The sequence below is a fragment of the Leguminivora glycinivorella genome, chromosome 4 (assembly GCF_023078275.1).
Source record: "Leguminivora glycinivorella isolate SPB_JAAS2020 chromosome 4, LegGlyc_1.1, whole genome shotgun sequence".
Taxonomy (NCBI): Eukaryota; Metazoa; Arthropoda; class Insecta; order Lepidoptera; family Tortricidae; genus Leguminivora; species Leguminivora glycinivorella.
The window spans coordinates 6,771,008-6,795,742 of NC_062974.1; the positions used below are offsets into that span (position 1 = coordinate 6,771,008).

General features: G+C 39.4%; 1 protein-coding gene across 1 annotated transcript in view; it reads right to left on the minus strand.

The window, feature by feature from the left end:
* Positions 1-1,243: 1,243 nt before the first annotated feature.
* LOC125225475 (tripeptidyl-peptidase 2) overlaps positions 1,244-24,735 on the minus strand; it is a 31,261-nt gene continuing 7,769 nt past the window's right edge. Inside the window, exons 11-24 of the mRNA XM_048129218.1 lie at positions 24,149-24,326; positions 22,987-23,152; positions 21,291-21,451; positions 20,433-20,611; positions 14,016-14,233; positions 12,813-12,924; positions 10,276-10,398; positions 9,465-9,620; positions 7,223-7,311; positions 6,515-6,738; positions 5,556-5,667; positions 4,920-5,078; positions 3,114-3,285; positions 1,244-1,802 (exon numbers count right to left, since the gene is read on the minus strand). Coding sequence (XP_047985175.1) covers positions 1,593-1,802; positions 3,114-3,285; positions 4,920-5,078; positions 5,556-5,667; positions 6,515-6,738; positions 7,223-7,311; positions 9,465-9,620; positions 10,276-10,398; positions 12,813-12,924; positions 14,016-14,233; positions 20,433-20,611; positions 21,291-21,451; positions 22,987-23,152; positions 24,149-24,326 — 2,259 coding nt within the window. The 3' untranslated portion in view covers positions 1,244-1,592. The remainder of the gene's footprint in view (positions 1,803-3,113; positions 3,286-4,919; positions 5,079-5,555; positions 5,668-6,514; positions 6,739-7,222; positions 7,312-9,464; positions 9,621-10,275; positions 10,399-12,812; positions 12,925-14,015; positions 14,234-20,432; positions 20,612-21,290; positions 21,452-22,986; positions 23,153-24,148; positions 24,327-24,735) is intronic.

Genomic DNA, 24,735 nt, shown 5'->3' on the forward strand with positions numbered 1-24,735 from the left:
GCACTGAAGCATAAGCACCCTTCTTTGATGGTAAGTCATATCTATATACTAATGCGCTTAATCTGAACACTTCAATGAAAACATGTACTTTCATAACTAACCTACAATATTGGTATCAAGCATACAATGCTATTTCTAGTGTATTACTTTGCTTTTTGTCATGTGTTTTTATATATAGGTTTGTCTTTAAAAATATATATGCAGCGTGCAACAAGTTACTATGTATGTATGTACTATTTCAAGATTGTTTATATGTATACGAAAAATAGGGTACATTAATATTTCATTAAAAGACAATGCATAATACTCGGGATTTTTATTTTAATAACATATTAAATATAAATATTTCAAAAATAACAGTAAATATCATTAACATTGTAGATGTGTTGCATAAAATACATATAGACATACAAAATCAAACGGATATAGATTATTTACCTCCGAGTATTAAGCACTGAAATGTGCTTTCATCACTTCCTTTACTATAGAAAATGTACAATACATGTAATATAATGCTAGTTATATTTTACAATTACTATATTTCAAAACGAACTTTAGCTTGCTATATTATTTTTGTGCGTTTATTTGCAATGGCGAAAATTGTAAATTCATAAATTGAAGATTTACTTTGAATTTTCAAACATTATTAACAGGGGATTTAAAAACCAAAGTACGTAATAAAACATGATTATTATATGTCAGTTTTGACTCTTATAATGAAATTGAGACTAATCTTTAATTAAATGACAATCTGGAAGATAGCCGTAGGGAATCGGCATAGAATTACCCCCTTATTCATAAACGTTCACTAAAGTTATCAATAGGCTTGTGTCGTTCACGAACTATGAACTGTTAGGAATAAAATCCCATCAATGACCGAAATGAACTGAATCTTACCGTGGTCTGAGAATCGGTCTTTGCTCATTTAGTTCAGTATAGGATCGGCGAGCGCGAGCGGTTGGGATCGAGAACGAATGTGTGACTGCGCCGACCGAGAGCGAGAGCTACTTAGCAGAGCAACAAAAAAAGTCAAGTTTTCATATTAAACTTTGGTTACTTACAACCTTTCGGCCCGGAATGTTACTATCTGTGGACTATTCGTATCATTTTGACACTATTCGGTCCCATTCGTTCTGATCTTTCCGACCGCAGTGGTCGCTGGTCTGGCTGAACTAAATGAGCAAAAGACCTAAAAAAGCGAACTAGTTCGTGGGAGCGACTGAACGAGATCGGAGCGCTCCGATCAACGAACGAAACGGCACAAGCCTAGTTATCAAGCCGATAAAATTCATTAATTTGTCCAGTACATATCACACCAATACGTCAGAAAGGGACAAACGAATTTTATCGGCTTGATAACTTTAGTGAACGTTTATGAATAAGGGGGTTACTGTTTAAGCACTAAGGTTCGATTTTCAAAATATCTCCTATCTGCAAATATACCTCCATTTAGGGCCAGTTGCATCATTCACAGTCATCAAACACAAGTCGACACGTAGCAGAGATCTATGGAACTTCCCATATCATCAAAATTAGCGAACGCTTTAACGTACGATTTGGTGCAACCGGCCCATGGACATCAGTATATATGATTAGAACGGACGGTAGGTACTAGGGTACTTGATGGGTATAGACAACTGTGAGTACTTGACGAGGTAGTCCCAGCCTAGTTGTTTGTACGCCTGGATGAGGCGCTCTTCGATTTCGCGCGAGGGCCGGTCTTCTTGGATCTTCGTGAGCAGCTTGATCGCGCGGCCCCAGTGCTTGAGCGTGAAGCAGTGCCATACGCCGTAGTGGATCGCCTGAGGTAGGAATACAAATTAGAAACCATTGTTTCAATATTATTAAATCTTATTTTAATATGTATTTTATACATAATAAACTTGCATGAATATTAAACCCTAACCGTCGGTTTATTTAGGTACATAAATCTGCCCTTAACTGATAAAAAAAAAAAAAAACGTTTATTCAGAACGTAAAGCTTAACCCTATTACATATCTTCTGCCAAACCACTTTGTGGTTTGTTGGCAGACGAGGCTCCCATACACTTATCAAGCTAAAATACCTCGTAGTTTTTGCATATGCATATTTTGATTGTATATGCATATTTCGTACTACGACTGCCCCCGTTGATATGTGTTTTTGTGCACTGCGATATTACAGATTTATCATTACCTAGGTAATAGTTCTAAAGCTACGCCTAAACCCGGGGCGCTACGAAAGACCAGCGCTGTGGTATTCATATCATAGCATATGCTGAGTGGCGTCCTTTTACAATCCCTGTTTTATTTTTATTTTAGCCTACTGATGCACCATCTATTTTTGTGTTTTTCTTTGTGTAACATGTTGTTTTTCAATCAGTATTTAGTGCTTTAAATGTTTACAGAGTAAGTTATTTCTAGCAACGTAGATTAAGGCGCCACATGTGGAATAAATATAAATGATTTTTATATTTTTTATCTTTTTAAAGACGTATGAATAATTGAATACGCCGCCCGGCCGGTAGGCCTAACGGCTCAGCCACGACATTGGTCTAAGCGCGACAGCGGTGAGCGGCGGCTATACATTGGAGCGAGACACAGCGGTGGGACTTTCCATTCGCACGTATGGCTGCCGCTCACCGCTATCGCGCTTAGACCAATGTCGTGGCTGGGCCGTAAATATCAATGGGAGGATGCTGTGGGTGAGGATCTGCACGAGCTCCAGGTTGAAAACTGGAGAGAACCTGCTAGGGATTGGGTCCAGTGGAGAACAGTCGTCGGAGGCCATACCTCCATGCCATAACACAATTTGGGTAGTGACCCAAATTGTGTTATGGCATGGGATGGATGCGCAGTGGCGCTAGAGTAGTACCAGGCATTTCTGTATACATATGTATATAACGAATAGAGGCCACCCTGTGCGTTAGATTTGTGAATAATTGCGACACTCTACAGAAAATTCATACCCTAAATCGTTTTAGTGTTGACTTAACATTCACACTTGCCCAATGTCACTGCGCGGAGGGATCCTGTTCTTTTCCATTACCGTTTTGTTTTCAATAAATAAATCTGTCACCTTTTGTTTGTTTTCGATAAATATTACAGTTTGCTGCTCGCGAAACGCTACTCACCTTAGCATCAGTGAGGTCAGTGAACTTGAGCAAGTCGGCCATGTTGGCAGTGAGCTGTGCCAGTAGCTTGTCCTTGGCGGCAGGGCTTTGTGCTAGGGCCTTGAGGCGGCATAGCGCGGTGCCTTTTCTGCAGAGCGCGTCGATCAAGTAGCCGCGTTGTTTTTCGTGCTCCCTGGAAGAAAATAAATAAATAAATATTAAATATTATAGGACATTCTTACACAGATTGACTGAGCCCCACGGTAAGCTCAAGGAGGCTTGTGTTGTGGGTACTCAGACAACGATATACATAATATACAAATACATATAAAACATCCATGACTCAGGAACACAGACCAACCCCTATAGACATCCATTATAAGACGACTGATGACTAAAATGTTAACGGAATGGTGGCCGCTTACAGACGTAAGAAGCGCTTGGCATCCGTTAGCTCGTTGGGTGGACGACATCCGCAAGGTTGCGGGTCACAACTGGATGAGACTAGCTCAGGACCGGGATACATGGCGTACTAGAAGAGAGGCCTATGCTCAGCAGTGGGCGATAAAGGGCTGACATGATGATGACATGATGATAAGACGACTCGCGGTCACCAGCCTTAAATTTGCACTGATATAAGCGCGGGCGCTCGCCGTGCCCGTTCAGTTGTGACCAAGTAACAGACCCAAAATCAGCGCGTGTTTTTCGCAATAAATAAATTTAAAAAGCGTATTTTGATGCCTTAAAGATGTGCACCTGTAGTGTGAAATGGTGTGGAAAGGTAACAAGAAGCTCAAATTTAAAAACAGACGGCATTACATTACACAAATAAGTCATATTTATAATTTATTCAGAGCCGGCATAGGTCAACTTACACTAGCCACTTACGCGACAGTAGAGAGACAGTCATACTTCTGTCCCTTTTCATCTGGCGCGACTGCCCGCCGTCCTTAAAACGACCAATCGCAGCGCGCTTAACACATTCCCCGCCCGCTCCCCGCGCCCCAAGCATTGGTGATTCGCACCGCGAACAAAATTAACAATATTGGTACTCTATAGGAGGTTCTCTGTGCTCAGGAACAAATATCTGTGGTCATCACCCAAATAAATGCCCTTACCGGGATTCGAACCCAGGACCGCGGCTTAGCAGGCAGGGTCACTACCGACTGAGCCAAACCGGTCGTCAAAATAATGCTGTTATTTAGAAAAATATCGAACAATTAACCCAACACCATACAATTATAATTTTCATTTGTCTATACAAAAAATAATTATATATTTTATGCCATTAGGTTAAAGATTAAGGGGGATTAGATATGTGCCTCGAAATTTCGATTTGGCCAGCAGCTTTTGGTCTAGCTGAACACCATATCGACGGTGACGACCAGTAGGATCCCAAATCTCAAGGAGTTATGTGTCGAAGTCTAAAGCGAATCCTGGCAACTTGTCAAAGCATCTTGGCAAGCTTGGCGCCCGTATGGCAAGCGACAAAGTGGGGTTTTCGCTTGAATGCGACCCATATTTAGTACTTACCGTTTGATTTTTGTGGTGTCGCTTCTAGTATCATTTTTCAAAGCGAGATACGCGTAAAGCTTCTCCAGTTCGATCAGCTTGGTAACTGTCCGTGGTGGCGATGAATATGATCTGATGCCTCAATAGTTTTAGTAGGTACTTACTACTTAATTTTCGTTGCGTCGCTTCTAGATCATTCTTCTTGCCGAGATACGCGAGCAGCTTCTCCTGGTCAATCAACTCGATCGCCTCATCCGCGTTGGTAATGAATGAATATGATCCCATACCACAAGGAATCAGAGTTTCAGTACTTACTGTTTGATCTTCGTGGCGTCGCTTCTAGTGTCGTTCTTCATGCCGAGATACGCGAGCAGCTTCTCTTGGTCTATCTGCTTGATGACCTTGTCCGCGGTGGCGATGAGCTGCTCGCACCACGCCGTCGTCACGTCCGTCTCTTCGTCGGCGTTGGGGAGTCTGTTCAAGGAAATGTCTATTTAGTGGTGTCGCGATAGGAATTAGGTACTGACGCTTAAGATGGGTCGGTTCTTAAGCTAGCCTGCTTTCAAAATGTCATACTTTTGTAAGTGTGAGTGAGCTTAAAATACGTGTCCACGTCGTTAGTCCCATAAACAAAACTGCAAGTTTATATTGAAAATCAGCCATACCTTATTCATGGCTATTTTGCCATATGATGTAATAAGCAACATTATAACCAATTTTTTTTGTCAGTCTATCAGATTTTTTCGCGATTTCTCTGCTGTCAAATTTACTAGCAATTTATACACTATAGACAGTCAGCGATCATCAGTTATTATTTCATTGACCTGGGGTCTAAATTCACACCTTTATTTATTACTCGAATAATAATATTTGTTACCCACTTAATAATCAGATTCTAGTTTACAAAAAAACATTGTATATGTTAAGAGATTGTACAGTTTATATACTTACTTTTTAGGATCCGTAGGAGAGTCGATGCCGTGTAAATACGCAATATGTGCCCCGAGATATCCCGGGAACTTTTCTAATACTTCTTCATACACTTGCTCTAATTTGTCACCCTCTACAATAAAAATATATGTTAATAGGGTTTTTGACCACTCAGCCATATTTCAGTGCGCATTCTCCTTATTCTCCTTCAAAAGTAGTCCTAGTTGTCTTTACACCCTTTTAACGGGGTAAGAATATGGTACTTGTTTGTTTCAATTCAACTACTTAATATTTAGACAAATCAAATGGGAACACTGGTTTCTGATTAACTCCTATCATATTAGAACGCCAGACGTGAAAATTCTAAAAGTCCGGTAAAATCTCACGCAAACACGCTATGAAACAGTTAGTGAAGATACAACTCACCTATAATTTTAGTACTAAACGGGACTTAATCGCGTGAGACTTAATCGTGAGTGTTGTGTGTAGGCAAAGTGACAACCCTAGAGCAAAAGTGAATAATCAAGAACAAGTGCGGGTAGTTGGAAAAACTCGCGCGGCTAGAAGATGTTGAAGCAATTCCTCGCCAGTCTAGCCGTGACTACGAACATAAAGTGATGTTCGAAACGTCGGGCCAAAAATAAAAATAAATGTGTTTTTTTTTTTAACATTCTTACACAGATTGACTGAGGTTCACGATAAGCTCAAAAAGGCTCGTGTTGTGACAGTCAACAACGACTCAGACAACGATATATATAATATATAAATACTTATATACATAGAAAACATCCATGACTCAGGAACAAATATCTGTGCTCATCACACAAATAAATGCCCTTACCGGGATTCGAACCCGGGACCGCGGCGTAGCAGGCAGGGGCGGACCGGTCGTCAAACGCGATTTAGTTTACGCGATTAAGTCCCGTCTAGTACTAAAATTATGTGCAAATCGTGTTAGTTTAAATCAATATACAACTCACCTAATTTAGTCAGCCAGTTGGTCATGAACTCCTTACTGGCGTCCATATAGTCGTCGCTCGGTTTGGTCTTCTCCTTCTCCCTATTGTTATTGGTGGTCCTCTTAGGGGGCTCACAGACCACATATTGCAAGTCGTAGGAGTCTACCTTGCGGCCCAGCTCGTCTTTGGCAAACGTTACTGTGCCGGTTAGTGTGTGGCCTATGGTTAAGTTGGAACGGCTGATTCTGGAAGAGGAATAACAGTTAAATAACCAGAGGTCGGCGAGGGTGAGCTATTTTCATACTAATATGATGTCAGACATGTCAAATTAGTAGGAAAAAAGCTTACCCCCGCCGACCTCTGTAAATGACATACACAAGACCAAATAAAATAATAAGTTTTTAGCAAGATTTTTTTTTTTGTACAAGCTTCTCTCTTTCGGTTGTATTTTCCTTTTTTTTCATATGCAACTAAAACTTATCAATAATATTTCAAAAACCCCAAACACAATTACGGTAAGTTGTTTTATCACATAGTGCGTACGGGTATCTCCTGTCTCCAACTTCAGATCAGCTCAATGGCTAATGCCGTCCATCATCCGAGTCACATACTTATGCAAAATTTCAGCTTCGTCTATAAATGCGAAGTAAGTGAAATTTAACTTGTAGTTTTGACCCATTGCAAGTTAATTAAAACCTCGTAACATATGGTATTGGTATTTCATCTTACTTGTCGGAAGGCACTGGCGCGAAGTACACCGGTAGAATGGCTCCGCTAGGGACGGACGCTGAGCTGAATTTCTTGCCGCTGGTCAAAGCCTAAAATCAATATCGTAATTATTGCAGAAAAGTGAAGTATTTCAAGTAATTTACATAAGCAACAAAACTGGCACACATGGTAGACATTTTTCATCACATTTGCTGTTTAAAGGCATCATTACGTCTACGTGTACTGAAGCATAATGTACCATTTTATTCCCAAGGGAATAATGGATTTAGTTTTAAAAATGAATACAATCCGTACAATACTTCAGGCAAAGGATGTTTCAATCTGCCAAGGATTTTTATTGCACAGCCAAAATTTGTCTATTAAGCTATATAATTTTTAAGAAAAAAAAACCGTCGCCTTTCGGGTTCTGGTGAAAGTTACTTGCGAATGTTGGATTATGTAGAAATGTGTAGGTATTTTTTAAAACTGCTTTTAATGCTTTAATTATTAGATGGCAACATAAATGAATATACGTATAACGTTAAGGTTTGAGGAGTTTCCTCAATTCCTCATGAATCCGATATTATATTATAAGAAATCGAAGCTTGACAAACTTTGACTTGAAAACTCAATATGCTTAACAAACATTACTAAATAAATAAATGTCACAGTTCTGAACTTAAATGCATGCTTTTCTTGCAAAAATACCAAAGTCACTTATGAGTGTGCCGTTCAGATTTGAGGAGTACGGTTCTGACTATCATCAGCAGTTCCACTGCACCAAATGTCACTGTTCTGGACGCAAGTGCATGCTGTTCTTATAAAAATACCAAAGTCACTATAAGCGTGCCGTTCAGATTTGAGGAGTTCGGTTCTGACCATCAGCAGTTCCACTGTACCAAATGTCACTGTTCTAGACGTAAGCGCATGCTGTTCTTATAAAAATGGCAAAGTCACTATAAGCGTGCCGTTCAGATTTGAGGAGTTCGGTTCTGACCATCATCAGCAATTCCGCTGCACCAAATGTCACTGTTCTGGATGAAAGTGCATGCTGTTCTTATAAAAATACCAAAGTCACTATAAGCGTGCCGTTCAGATTTGAAGAGTTCTATTCTGGCCATCATCAGCAGTTCCACTGCACCAAATGTCACTGTTCCGTACCTAAATGCATGCTGTTCCTTTAAAAACACAAAAATCACTATATGTATGCCTTTCAGATTCGAGGAGTTCCCTCGATTTCTCCAGGATCCCATCATCAGAACTGGGTTCTGAGAAAAATGGGACCAATCTGTATGCATATACATTCAATTAAAAAAAAAAAATTCAAAATCGGTCCAGTAACGACGGAGATATCGCGGAACAAACATTAAAAAAAATAAAAAAAAAAACATACAGACGACTTGATAACCGTCCTTCTTGAGATATGAGGCGACGGTTAAAAATTTAATATAAGGTATGAAAAATGCATTTTTTTTATGCTTTACACTTATCTCAGTGTGTTTTGCATTTATTTCGTAAACTTAACTGAGATAAATTGTTATAATTTATAATCTGCCAACATGCTCTCTACTCGCGCTTGACCGCGTGCGTACGCGAGGCACCCACCGTTGCCTAGCAACGGAGAGTACAACAGATCAAAAATATTGAACTGAATGAAAGATAAGTGGAATTTTAGTTCAATCGTATGATTTATCTGCTTTTTTGAACATTGCATTTAATTTATACGCAGTATTTTCGAGTTTGTTTCGTTCAAAAAGTGTTTGTTATCAAAAACAATGGATATAATATGAATAATCTGATTTAAATCAAGATACCCTACTGGTCGCAACGCCGCCGGTTGAAGGTTTTGCCTTATAACTGTTTCCTCTGTATTTTTCTCTCAAATGTGATGAAAAACATTGTGTCTAACTCGGGGAGTATGAATATTACTAACTCGAGTCTTTAAATCGCTCAGGCAAGCCGTCGCGATTTAACTTACTCTCGTTAGTAATATTCAACTTCCTCCCCTTGTTGCACAATGTACTATTAATGAACGATAACAATAATTAAGGCGTAGTGTCTTCGAGCCGTCTTCAATTAAGGTTAAAGTTCTTATTAAGTTCGACTAACCTGAGCTAGCACAGTTAAGTGTCCAGTTAGAAGCCTTGAAAATTTTCTAACAACGCTTTGTTCTCAAGCCGATCGCAACGTAGTCGCCCTTCTAGAGTTTCACTGGACTACTGTGAATATTCACAAGGTATACCATATAAAGTAATCAACTAACCTGAGCTCTCGTACAGTAGGCGTCCAATGTGATCGGCTGCGGTAACCGCTGCTGTATCGCCACCGGCATCTCTTGCAACTTGTCTAGCAACGCTCTGTTCTCGTGACGAACGTTCAATCGCAGCACGTAGTCACCTTTCTCGAGTTTCACTGAATACTGAAATGTACATACATATTATAGGACAATCTTTGACTACTTCCTATGGTAAGCTCTTAAATGCTTAATACAGGAGCAAAATTCTCTGCCCATCACAAAAGTAAACGTCCTTACCGAGATTCGAACTCAGGACCAATGCCGTCTTCATACGGGATCAGTGACTAGCTAGACCAAGGGTTCCCAAACTGCCCTTGGGCACACCTCGGACACTGGCGATCAATTATATGAAAGAGGCGCGTTCCTAGCACACAGTCTAAGCTCGTGTAGGTGAACGCGTACTATGCTTGTATGAGTGAAATATGACAGGTCGACTGTTCGCGTTTTTGACAGGCGGTAACTGTGAGGTAACCGAGAGGGGGTGGGCGGCACTTTCAGCGGGGAGCGGGAGTGGCCATACTGTACGACAGTACTCTTTATTACACTGTGCTTGGGGGCCGTAGGTAGTAAATAGGGGAACTGTAAGGCATTCCTCTTCACTATGTTATCGGTCTTTTCAAATAACCTAGCTAGGTTAGATTCCCTGGGCTAGACAGGTGTCAAAAATACGTACGACTACTACGAATACGAGCTCTTACTACGTCTTTATTAGATGTTTTAGGCATTCAAACAAGTAAAACATAATGTATTAGTTACTAAAGATAAAAAAACTGCTTACCTTGGACGGATACGCATCCCCTACAAACATCAGCTGCTTACAACTGTTGTATAACATCCACATCTGCGCTTCAAACTCTGATTCGTACAGCATATCGCACAGTGGAGACACTATTGGTGATACCTGCAAATAAACACAAAGTATATCGACGTGGTTTTGAAATCAATTAAATAATACGGGTTGCTAAAAGAAGACTAATTAAGGAAATAGAAAACAGAAGAGGCAAAATGATTGGTCACTTGATACGACATGATACCTTCTTTAAAAATATCCTAGAAGGAAAGGTGAAAGGAAGAAGAGGGCGCGGAAGACCCAGGAGGAGTTTTGTTGACCAGCTCAAGGAGAAGGCCGGTGTCATGTCGTATCAAGAACTAAAGAGGAGAGCGGAGAATAGGGAAATATGGCGCATACTCCACCGACAAGAGCTACATTAGCTCTTAAATAAGAAGAAGAAGCTATTGTCCAGAGGATCATGGATTTACCCAAGTTTGAAGTTAAGCGACACAATAGGCTAGTTTCCTACTAGTCAAATCAGCTTCTTTTTAAGAACTGTCAAAACGGTTTGCTAATACGGAATTACTATGAAATACTGAGGAGTGACGTCACGATCAATTAATTTACTTTATATCTTTCTCTTTGACTTATTAAATAGAAATATGTTTAGACATAACTACTGACCAATATCTGGGCGACCGAGCTTCGCTCGGTTCTATTTTAATATATCACGTCTTTAGATAAAAAAAAAACTCTTATTAATACAAAAACAAAAAAAAAGACAAAAAACAAAAACTTAATTTCTGACCGGGATTCGAAACCCTGACACCTACGATCTATCTGCGTACATTAGACCGACCTCGTGCGACTGAGCTAAGCGGAATCGATGCCCGCGCGGCGAAATTAAGGACCATATTTTACGTTTACAAATGCGAAAGAAAAACTCATGAAAACTCGAAAATTCGCGTTTTCCGGGATCTAAGGCTACGCTAGATCGATTTTTCACCCCCGAAAACCCCCACAAAACAAATTTCAGCGAAATCGTTAGAGCGGTTTCCAAGATCGTCGGTATATATAAATAAATAAATAAATAAATAAATAAATAAATATACAAGAATTGCTCGTTTAATAGTATAAGATATTTTTCTCCTAATTATGTGGTGGTTTATTTCGTGCACTGCATAAAATATTTTATTTTAAGTATAGGAAACTAGCCTATTGTAAGGTTTATTTAAAATTCACAGTGCCTTAGTTTTATGTACTGTCATACAGTGCGAAAAAGGTTTCCTTCGTATTTTTCCGGAAACGTTCGTATTTGTCATGCTAGTTCAGTCAATGTCAGTACATCTTGTACTGAGACTGACTGAAATAGCATGACACGTTCGTACGTTTCCGTAACAATACGAAGGCAAATCTTTTCTCACTAAATCTGTGTTATTTCTTTGCATGAATAAAATATGTGAGTCAAAACACACAACACAAATGCTGTCTTACAACTTTAGGTAAAGACCTACCCTCCACATCATGTAAAGACTTACCCTCTTATTTATAAACGTTCACTAAAGTTATCAAGCCGATAAAGTTCGTTTGTCCCTTTCCGACGTATTGGTGTGATAGAAAGGGATAAACGAACTTTATCGACTTGATAACTTTAGTGAACGTTTATGAATAAGGGGGTTTATGTGCTCTTTGTCGATAGGACATTTGAAAATGAAATTTATGATGTTAACCATTAAACTCCTGTGAGACTAAAGGTGGTTTTCCACCGGGAGAGCGTGAATGGGCAGAGCGGAGAGGGAATTGAAATTTGTATGGCGAATATTAAATTCTCGCCCAGCGCATCTTTGGTGGAAATAGTAAAGATTGACTTGGATGTGCGGGACTTTAATTGAGATATTTGTTAGTGAAAAAATGAACTGTATTGCTTCCGACTTAAAGTATAAATTAACTCTGATGTTAGTTTCCCACCGGCAGAGCGAGACGAAAAGTGGCTTAGCGTGGAGAGGAGTGGATTGACGTGGATGTGCGGGACGTGAATTGAAATATTAGTTAGTGTAAAAATTAAACGTATTGCTTTCTATTTAGAGTGTACATTAACTCGAAGGTGGTATTCTATCGGCAGAGCGCGACGAGACATGGCGAGGCGCGGATTGAAGAGGATGTGCGAGACTTGAATTGAGATATTTATTAGTGTAGAAATGTACCGTATTGCTTTCGACATAGAGTATCGTATGAAACCTACAATCTGCGGCAGGCACGCGCAGGCACGCGCGGGCTCGCGCAGGCCCGCGATGGCTATTAATGGCAATTTTTAGTGGAAAAGGGTCCGGGCGATTTCAATTCCCTCCCCGCTCTGCCCATTCACGCCCTGCCGGTGGAAAACCACCTTTAGACATACTTACTTACTTACTCTCTACTCTTGAAAAAGATTCTCGGAAATGGATCGAAACATGTCGTGAGCGTGTGAGCGTTATATCGACTTAATACGTGAGTAACCCGCTTAAAATATTTTTAAATGTGAAATTTATGTGCTAAATAGTTACCTCGGTAGCCTTTGCGATGTGGAAGTTGTAAGTGTTGATAAGTTGGTAGATCTGCCTGCTTGGAGGTACTACATCTCTCGATGTTAGCGGCGACAATTTTGATTCCGACGGCCTGAATAAAGATAATAAATAAAAATTTTGAGTTTTTTGCATTCTAGGGCCGATACAGGCGGAGTGTAACCAAACTCCAACTTGCATGAGAGCTGTACACCGATGTTAGTATGCATCAAAGAGGATCGAGTATTATAGAGAGTTACTGTCAAAGTAAAATGTGTAATCAGTAATCACAGTGCATAGACTGCCATCTCCCGACACAAGCTTAAAACTTTTGATCCTCAGTTTTAACAATTTGGCCCATACTGTTAGCATGATGTGCTAAAATGTCAAATATTAATATTAGCGCCATCTAGCCGAGCGTTCCCCAAAGGTGTAACGCCATCTAGGCCACCTCTTCTCTAGGTCTTTGAGGTACGTTTTTTTCTTAGACTTTATCCGTCTATACGGAGTTACATATGTCTTTGGTATGCATCAAGCGTTTATATCGAGCCTTACCAACAGAGCACAACATATAAAATAAGTGTAGCTGTTAAATAATCATGGTCATCTACTTGAAGAGTTACGTAATATAGGATAGACGATACACTGCTTTTAAAATCCACTGTAAATGCAGCGAGTAACATGGGTGGGTGGATCGACGTGGTCTCTTGTAAGACCGTAATGTAGTTTACGAATCATTTATAGTGCCTCAGCGTATTTTCAGCATCAGTGCCAGCAGTGTCATTGTTATGGGCCAAAACTAGGCCATATACCGCGTTGCGCGATGGTATATTCCCTCTTTCGTGGCCTTATGTTCACCTAGTACTTCATGCTTAATTCTTATGCTGTTTCTTACCTGACAACCGGTTCGGTATAATTCCACTTAAGCGGCCTTATAATCGCCTAGTGCTTCTTTCCTTGTAAATATCGTTATATTGTTCCTTACCTGACGACCGGTTCGCTATATTTCAGACTAGCGTTAGGCTGAGCGTCTTGCATTCGTAGTGACGTTAGCGATGTCTCTCGACGGCCTACTGAAGCTAATAATCGCAGCTTTGGGCCACAGCTCGGCTTGAGACGGGCAGCTCACTGATATAGTCCCTCTTAAGCGGCCTCATGTTTTCCTAGTGCCTCTTCCCTTGTAAAGATCTTTATACTGTTTCTTACCTGACAACCGGTTCGCTGTATTTCAGACTAGCGTTAGGCTGAGCATCTTGCATTCGCAGTGACGTCAGCGATGTCCCTCGAGGGCCTTCCGACGCTAATAATCGCAGCTTTGGGCCACAGCTCGGCTTGAGACCGTGCAATTCAATGGTGTAGTCGGTTTCTAGTGATCCTATGTTCGCCCAGTATTTTGCTATTACTACTTCTAGGGTTACTCCGCCCTGTAAAGGATATAGTACATTGCGTCAGATGCCGGGAAAGAAGTAGTATCTAGACACGCGGCAGCGTGTCAAGCCAAGTTCAAGTAACAGAATAGAGCTTTTCTCAAACTTGCAATGAAATGAAAAAAATGTAGTCAGTTAAATCAATTTTATTTACAAGAATCGTAGGTTTACACAAGCTAAAAACGCCTACCATCCAAACTTTTTTTTTAAATATGTTTGAGGTAACCTATTAAACGGTGGCATTCAGGTGCATTAATTCTGCTTTTTTAATTCTGACTACGAAATGTAGCGTAGTGTCAAGAATTTGACTTTTAGAAACAAATGAAGGGTGCTTTACTGGCTTAGGTGTGAAATGTAATATGAAATTCCTTTACATATCATCCTCACTCAGCGCACCGTATACATACGTAGTACCTAGTTCCCGACCAAATTTGAAGTACCTACGTCATGACAACATTTCAGTGCAAGTCTGAGAAAAATAATGTTATTTCATATTTGCATAGGTCATTTCACAAAAGCTACCTCTTCACCACACCCCGGACACTTGCGATCAAATATATGAAAGAGGCGCGTTCCTAGCACACAGTCTAAGCTCGTGTAGGTGAACGCGTACTATGCTTGTATGAGTGAGATATGACAGGTCGACTGTTCGCGTTTTTGACAGGCGATAACTGTGAGATAACTGAGAGGGGGGTGGGCGGCAGTTTCAGCGGGGAGCGGGAGTGGCCATACTGTACGATAGTACTCTTTTGTATACTGTGTCTTCACAGTCTGGCTGCGGAGGCGACCTGTCTGTTCTTTGCCTTCAACCAATCGCTTGTTACTGACCACAGATTTAGATATTCAGTAGATGAAGTAAATAGCACCATTTGTATGGGAACCAAGCGTGCCGACTTTTTAGCTGTCACTGAGACGTCACGGTCGGCATTTAGTGATGGGAAAACCTAAACGATTCAAAGACACCAATGCCCCTCCGCCCCGCAACAATGCAGCCGTCTCTCTCGTACACATAGATTTTATATCTGTGGGCTCGCTCGCTCACTCCCCGCTCCCCTGCAAACTATCCCAAAAATCGAGTAGTATGACAAAAAGATTCAAAGAGGGAGGTCACGCTCACGTCACGCTATTAAGCGGTTTCATTCTGTCCACGCTTTTGGATACCTTCGCGTAATATTAATATCAAGTGAGTATTTTAAATATATTTGTTGACATTTTATAGAAGGGCCTTTTTCAAATTTTGTTCCATCACGTAATGGAATTCCACCCCGATTTTTTTTAAAGTTTTTTGTTAGAAATGCTTTAAATTGACTGCTTTATTACTCTATTTTATGTAAATACAACTTAAGTTCCACAAATAACATTATATATTGATAAAAACATACATTAAACTGATGACGCCCCAGTGTGAAGATCCATTACGCTACAACTTTGAGGTACATTTAAAGTAAAGATCAGAGAGTTTTATGTGAAGTATTCTTTATTTAGCGTAATAAAAAACATAAACAATCTTATAAAAACTAATAATACTTGTTATAACATGTATCATAATAAAGCCATTGACTATTATTTGTCCAATACGCTACACTTTGGTTTTTAAGACTGCTTTACAATCGTCTTAGCCTCACATACAAGATAAAAAATCTACAGACGTCACGCTTCCCAATTAACACTTAATATCTTAAATAAATGAGATCTAAAGTATTATGTTTTATCCTTATAATTGTTATATATTTTTTTTAAATCTATCACAGCAACAATAGGACAAAGTGACGTAATGGAACGGAATATCACGTTTAGGAACTACATGAAAGGTTTACATGTGCCGAAAATAGACACTTAAATTGGCCCTCAGTAGGTATTATATGTACACCATGTTTTTATTGAATTCCGTTAACGTCGGCGTATAGTTAAGTGTATAAGAAACCAAATGGCAAGTTAGTTTTTTTTAATTCGTATTTTTTTTGTCTAGAAAAAAAACCATACATCTGCGATAGATGTTAACTTCGATTGTTGTAGAGAAACGGGCTTACAATTAACTAACACTAAGTAAAGTGTCAAAACTATGACATGTCAATCGCATATCGAACACACAAAGCCCGTTTCTTAATAATTTCTATCGCACAGGTGTATAGTAGTTTTCAGAAAAAAGTTAGAAATTTAAAAAAAAACTAAGGCATTGGAATTTTAAACAAAAAACTTGTGAAAGTTGAAATCACAATATTTTAAATTTGGTGTTCTTGTTAGATGAACAAAATAAAAAAATAAAATTAGTACACATGGTGCTAATTTACCTCCCTAGTGCGGTTTAGAACACTGTGCGTGTCTCATCAAAAAAACAAATAATAAATAATAATAATATCATTGTCCCGATAGTCGTTTCAGCGAACGGTCTCATAGCGAAGAGTCTCGACCAACATCTCGAGAGACTCTCGCTAGGTGGATGGATCAAGGGCCAGATGCAGAAGGCAGTGATCTTGGACACAGCGCGGATAGTCCGACGGTTCCTCTCTCTGCAGCCCTAACCACCGGCAGCTTGGGCCCTGCCCCGCTGCTGGCGGCACCCTAGGTTAGGTTTTTTATAATGTGTTTATATATTTTGTATTGTTTTGTATGTGGTTTTGTATTTTACTTTTATAATCATATTATAAGTAGCCTAACTTAAGAAGAAAGATAAATAAAGAGAATAATAATAATAAATAAATATTAAAGGACATTCTTACACAGATTGAATGAGACCAACGGTAAGCTCAAGAAGGCTTGTGTTGTGGGTACTCAGACAACGATATATATAATATATAAATACTTATATACATAGAAAACATCCATGACTCAGGAACAAATATCTGTGCTTATCACACAAATAAATGCCCTTACCGGGATTCGAACCCGGGACCGCGGCGCAGCAGGCAGGGTTACTACCGACTGCGCCAGACCGGTCGTCAAATGTACTGAAAAACATAGTACGATACACGTGTGAATAGGTAACTCTTGAATTTTACTGACATATAGCTGGACAGGTTACATACAGAAACCTTATTACAACTTGATCAAGTTGTGAACCTTATTCCAATGGCAAAAGGTCCATCGATGGTGAGAAAAGATTTAAAATGTTGCCGGTAGTTATTAATCAGCTAGTTGGTATGTATTGATGTAGGTGTTTTTAACAATACGTTTCATGCTACTTTTATTCTAAATGGAAAAATCATGCATACATGCATAATAAGCTTTGAATTGTCAAAAACCAATGTTAAAGGTTCGGAATTACCCATAAAGGATCAGAATCAGCCATAGCGTATTTGTTCAAAGCCACCGGCATGTAAACCATGCTTTTTTGTTCCATACGTCACGTTTTTGGGTTCCCTTATACAACACGTTTTGTGATGTGGCGTAATGGACGTGACGTAGGTATGCGAGTTAGGAAATAAACCGAAATAGCGGTATAATCCCTTGAATTTTCTATACTGGAAATTATTTTTTGAATAACTACACATATCACCCTATACGTATTCATAAAAAATAAGTCAAAAAGTGGCTTCTTACCTCGAGCTTGTCCAGTTCGTAGTGGAAGAATAAAAATCGAACAGCGTGACGCGCGACAAACACCTCGCTCTTTTCGAACGTAACTGACGTTTTAAAACATTAAACGCCCAATATCGGGATCGTAATGTTGCCACGGTATAAAATTCAACTCAATATAGTATTTTATTTCTACCAAATTGTTAAAAACACCGTGACGTATACGGAAAATTCCACAACGCCGATATTGAAGGACAACAAATAAATTAAAATTTGTTTAATTTTGTACTCTACAAGCTAAGTAATAACGTTATAATTCACTTGGGCATAAAAGATCTTATCAAAATAACAGCCATGTCTGGGCCAGAAGGAGACAGAATATACAAATATTTTGCTCCAAAGTTCGCGAGGTATGCATGGGACACCCAAAAATTCGTACTTTTTTTTTGGTTTTAGTATTTGTTTTTCTTTCATGTAGGTTTTGAAACATTTTATTTACTATGACTAAATAGATAATTACTTGCTTTATACTTTTTATATAGACAATATTTCTCTCATGGCATTTTTTCATGAAAAAAAGTTAGGCTAAAGTTGTAGGACAGCGAAATTTGACTCAAATATTTAATTTGGAAAACGCCCAGAAACAAGAAAGATTGTTACCATTGAAACGCATAGTAAGAGACATAATCAATTCAGATAACCTAAAAATCGCAAATCGATTAACATGAATGGTATCGATTTTCTGACAGACGAATGATTTTCAACGGAGTGATTGAATAATTTTTGAATTAAATTTCAGAAATACATTTATTTAGTCGAAAAGCGGTTTTATCTTATACTTTTCCTATATGTTTACAGTATAGGTTAGGTACCTATACAGTATCAGTTTTAACTTTGTAAGCAAGCAGAATCATATTTAACTTTTTGTAGGCTATGGAAACAGCAAAGTCTCAAAAGAAAACCAGGAAGACATTTTTGAAGCCAAAAGAAAAGCTAGCCGAATACGTCATGAAAAACCAGTTTTTCCTTCCCGTGGCTGCAATCCATTTTTCTTTTACGACCGGATCATGTGGGAAACTATAAGAAAGAGTGTTTTTAAACGTTATACTTATGTTGTATATGATTAAAATTATAATATTTTCACCACACCAACTGATAAAAACTCTTGATTATTTGAAAACGGATAGCAAAAATTTCATTTTATCCACAAGAGTGCAAAGTATTTAAAAAAAATGTAACTTGATGTCATAAGCTAGCTGGTAGAATTTACTAATATGTAAATGATAATTTTGAATCATACATATTGAATAAATTGATGGATTTTATTTAAGTAATTTGATATTTCATAGTGAGTAATTCGATTCAATTCGTGTTGGTGTAGTGAAAAATAATTGTGTTTTACTCGGTGGCAAAGTTTGTTCAACCTTCGTGCCTTGAAACCCTCACAATGCTCAAGATTCCACTTCTCGAACCACCACTTCGCGGTTTAATATTGGAATGTTTCGCTTGCTCGAGTATCAATATTGGCACGTGCGGTTAAACAACAACTTTGCTCCTTGTAAAACAAATACGTAACTATTTTATTAAAATTAGAACACGAGTATATTTTTATTAATAACTACTAAATTGTGTTTTGTAATAGACAATAGTGTTTATCATTCGTCTGTTCGATTATCGATTACAAACGATTATTGATATTTATTGTAGAACGAACAACACTAGTCGCTAAATTTGACGGACGAATGAGAAATGGGCTGTACTACGAAGTCGAAGCGATACGCGAGAGTATCGCTAGTCTCATATTCATCATCTCTTTAACACACATGGTCGATCAAACGCTTAAAGCAAACGCAGCAATGCAATGTAAACGCCGGTTTGTAACGTAATTCTATAGTTACTTAGGTACATCCTTGGACGCATAAATAAAAATACGGAAAAAATGATTAAAAATGAATTCACGCACAATGTTATTTAAAAATTACTTACGTGTGATGGGAAATATGTTTTTGTTTTTGTGCGCTGGAAATATTTGGGCTGGTGCAGTTAATTATCATGCAATGAGGCATTTTGTATTTTTTTTCTTACGTGCGGATGCAACAGCTGACGTATGTGGACTGTCATTAGAAATGGCCATCTCAGTGGCTGCCACTGAGTTCGGACACGCGAAGTAGATACATTTGCTTCTTCTAGTGTATATTCATTTCTGTGTTACTGACTCTCTCTGAGAGATGTCTCAACGTAGAAGTATTTTAGTGCTGGCAAACTTACCACAACAGCGAAGGGGTGTATGGCAGGCGACTCGGCCGAGACTGAGATCATCTTCTGCGTTTCGTGCGCACGGCAACTCTCGTGTGGCAACAGTTGCATGGTGTGTATGAGGAAGCGACCTATCAGCTCCTTGTCTTTGGTTGATCGCTTGTTACTGACTCTCTCTGAGAGAAGTCTACTCGTAGAATGAGTGCTGGCAAACTTACCACAACAGCGAAGGGGTGTATGGCAGGCGACTCGGCCGAGACTGAGATCATCTTCTGCGTTTCGTGCGCACGGCAACTCTCGTGTGGCAACAGTTGCATGGTGTGTATGAGGAAGCGACCTATCAGCTCCTTGTCTTTGGTTGATCGCTTGTTACTGACTCTCTCTGAGAGAAGTCTACTCGTAGAATGAGTGCTGGCAAACTTACCACAACAGCGAAGGGGTGTATGGCAGGCGACTCGGCCGAGACTGAGATCATCTTCTGCGTTTCGTGCGCACGGCAACTCTCGTGTGGCAACAGTTGCATGGTGTGTATGAGGAAGCGACCTGTCAGCTCCTTGTCTTTGGTTGTGAGCTTCAGGACGCCCCACGTCGCTTCCAGTGGCGCTGCGAATAAACATAATTATTTACTACATAGGTAATTAAATTTTATCATTTACTAGCAGGGGTCGGGATCCCTGTTCGACTTCGAATGTATGGACATTTATTTAGATAAATATCACAAATAGTCCTAATCCACGCATTATTATAGGATAGCTTTTGCCCGCGGCTTCGCTCGGGTTGAATTCGAAAATTACGGAATGCTCCATACTAACTTCCACTCCCCGTTTTAGGGAAGTGGGGGGTTAGGTTAGACAGAGACAAAAAGTAGCCTATGTCACTCTCCATCCCTTCAACTATCTCCACTTAAAAAATCACGTCAATTCGTCGCTCCGCTTTGCCGTGAAAGATGGACAAACAGGCACACACACTTTCCCATCTATAATATTAGTATAGTATGAAAGTATGAATATGAATTTGGGGAACATTTTTGATGGCTTCATTTACTTCCCTTGAATAGCGAGAGATGGCGTCACGAAGTTTCGCAGACTCCCTATATATTGCAAAAATGTTTTCGCGACTTAGTTAAACGTAAAAGGTATATTTTGCCATCGGCTATGAGTTTCATTTCAAAAGAAATTGCGTAATTTCTGACACACTTATGTATTATCCGGTGTCTAAGGTGCTGAATACACTCAATATACAGTATATGCACGTGTATATACACGTCTGTAAGCAAACTTACGTATAATAAAGTGCCTCTTGATAGTATGCGGCGCGAAAACAGCTGACTCGGACAGGAGCAAGCCTTTAGAATCCGGCTGCGCCGCTCCGGCTTGCAGCACAGTTATAGGTATCCTGAACACTGGCCCTTTCTCTATGCAGTTAGTGTCGTACGCGTCGATGCTGGAACAAATATGTGTCGTTATAGTAATTAATTGAGCAAAAGTTTGCAATGTTTGATTTTGTGTTTGTCTTGTCGAGGGCAAAGCAGCATGGTCTTAGTCTCAGTTGCGAACGAAAAAAATTATCAACAGTAACCAAAAACAATAGTCTAAAATCAGATTCGTCTTTTAGATATTTGTTACTCGTGAAGATATACACTTCTTGTTAGATTCTTCACATGCTTCGGAAAACTCTAAAGTAACGGTCCGGAGGGAACGCAACAATCTGCATCCTCAATGACACATGCCGTGCAGTATTCGCTAAGGACAGGAAAGCGGGGGCAGAAACCCTCACGGCGTTAGATTACAGGCCCCGTAGCCGAATGGCATTTATACGACGCGAAAACGGAACTCCGCGAAAGGTATACACCGTGTTTCACTTAACACTAAAAACCTGAAAACAGTTTGTTCAGAATCGAGAGTAGAATCGATTGAGCTATATCTTGATGGGGGTAATATTTTTATTTAAATTTGTATTATTTTATTAGTTATTTTTTACGTGCCTATTCTATTGTACTCGTAAGACAACATTGTGTATATCGCATTGCTAGAGGTTGTTTACCTTTTTCAGTATTTAGGGGTATTAATACTGGCTGGTTACTTGGACGATTATTTTTTCCGCTACGAGTTTGACGTTGTTTGTCAGTTTAATCTTAATGTTTATCATAAGTCATAACAAATTGAACTCGTACCTTTTGAATATTGGGTTTAAATTTGCTTACTGCGATTACCTGTCCAATTTGAAGTTTACTGTGACAAAGCTTTAAAGTGTTTTACAGTGACATCTTAGCTGTCTATTGTTAAACCTTATGTTGTTGCAGTAACGTACACAAATAAATAGTTTTATGGTTTATGGTGGAAGTTAGCAATTATTTTATTGAGTGTAGAGCTAAAAGTCAAGTAGAGCTGTACAGAAAATTAAAAATTCAATTAAAAAAAAGTAACCATCAGATTAAAAGATGAATACTCTAGATGAGTTTAAAAAAATGAAAATCAGTTGGGGTGTCTGAGGTTTTGAGTGTTACCGGAAACACGTTGTATAGTCTTGCTCTGTCGCGCCAATACGCAAGAGCGATAGAGATAGATATCCACAAGCGTTTCGTTTCGTGAGCGTTTCTGCATTCGGCTACGCACGCAGGTCCAGATTCATAGTGAAGACAGTGCCTGGTTTTAGCATTTACCTTGCGAAATGTGGTCTAGATGGTAACGAAGCTGTCTGTATCCTCACAGACACGGGCCGCGGAGTATTCGCTAAGGACAGGAAAGCGAGGGCCGAGACCCATTCAGCGTAATTGAACGTAGTGAGCTTGATGAAAAGTGACTTTTGGTACTTACCTTGTGAAATGAGGCCCGGATGGTAATGAAGCTGCCTGTATCTTCACAGACACAGGTCGTGGAGTATTCCTTAAGGACAGGAAAGCGGGGGCAGAGACCCACACGGCGTTGGACCACAGGTCCAGTTTCATAGTGAAGACAGCGTCTAGTTTTAGCATTTACCTTGTGAAATGAGGTCCAGACGGTAAGGAAGCTGTGTGTATCCTCACCCCCACAGGTCTCGGAGTATTCGCTAAGGACAGGAAAGCGGGGGCAGAGACCCATTCGGCGTTGCATGACAGAGCCAGGTTCATGGAGAAGTCGATCTGCCGCGGTATCAGCGTCTTGTCTGCAAATGTCAGGCTATATAGCTTTTGGTGTATCTGTTTGTTACTCTAATGCATCGGATTAAAAAAAAGGAAGGTAGTTTGGTAGGTTTCTGCGCAGCAGCAGTGTGGCCTCTGAAACTACTAAGAAATTTTATATCTATAATAATTCTGCTCCCTTTGAAGACGGCCAGAAGTTTAGCTCTAAACACTTTTTTTTTTGCTGGGTCGGAGTTCAACTTTGGGAACTATGACTTCAGACATCTCTCCACTATGATTATACTGTTAATATTATCTCTGTATTAAGCCTCGTTGACTACGTTTTTGCTGTTTCAGGATGCTAAGGCTTCTTCATGACGGTCAATATTGATTTACTAAATCCAAAAGGTTTTGGACATCTACACTAGCTAAGAATAACTAAACAAAAAACATACCGTCAAAGAACCGTTGTAATACGAAAACAGCATCTGAACAACACATGTCATATTCTTTTGCTGGGCCTAAGGGGAATAAGAAATAGGTACATATTCAGCGAAAGTAAATTGTAAATCTGATTATTTGCCCATTTCGCTTAGGTCTGGAAATATTGCATATATCCTAAGGTTGGTTATTTCTGTTTCGTTACACCGCCTAATAAAATTATTATGGAGGGTGGAAAAAAGGGAAGGGAGTTATGGTAAAGGCAGTTGTCTAAACGGCAGAAGTAAAGCTAGTTTTTATGCATGTTAATCTTTTTTCTTCATAGAAGTAGATTAGGTATTATATTGTTCACACTGTGTGTGATCTGGATGTAAATCTACAAAATTGTATGCAAGAGAGAATAGTTGATCACTATTCGCTATTTCACTGCTGTTCAATAGACTACCCATCCTTGTCTTACTGTAGGATACGAGTGGGACAGGTAGTCTATCTCGCGGGCTAACTGTCGCTCCCATCATGTGCTGGTCAGATTGTGGTGAATGTTTAACCTTTTCACATAAAAAAGCTAAAATAAAGTAAATGAATTATTTGGTACTCACTCTCCATATCCAGATGGTTCTGTAGGAACTGTGGTTGTATAGTGATCCCTACGTCCTTGGCCACATCGTTGAGTTTGGGTCTCAGCAGGATGCCCTTGCCGTTGTTGGGGCTGCACTGTACGCTGAATGTGACGTCACGCTCGGGCTCACCGTGGTAGGTTGACAGGTGATCAAAAGTCTGACAAATAAAACAGTTTTTGTAATTACAATCTGAAAACGATGTTATTAAGCTTAATATACATTTAAAATTGCAAAATATCTTGTGTGAGACTTGAACTCGCAGTCTTGAGCCCGTGATTTGAAGTTAAATATATATCAGTGTGGTCATGGCGTTCGAAAATATCTGAAATAGATGATAACAATAATACCCTGATATTAAATATATATCAAGCTATGTAGCATAGCCACTCTGCAATAATATTATCGCTAATCCATTTTGTCAGTAGCAAAAAAGGCACGAAATATCTACAAATAGGAAGACAACTCGTCAAGATCAAGAATTCATTTCTTAGATTTACCGCCACCTTCTTCCTAAGTAAGTCAGTGTAAGTTATAATCTATTATTATCTTGATTCCGTTTTCTGCGC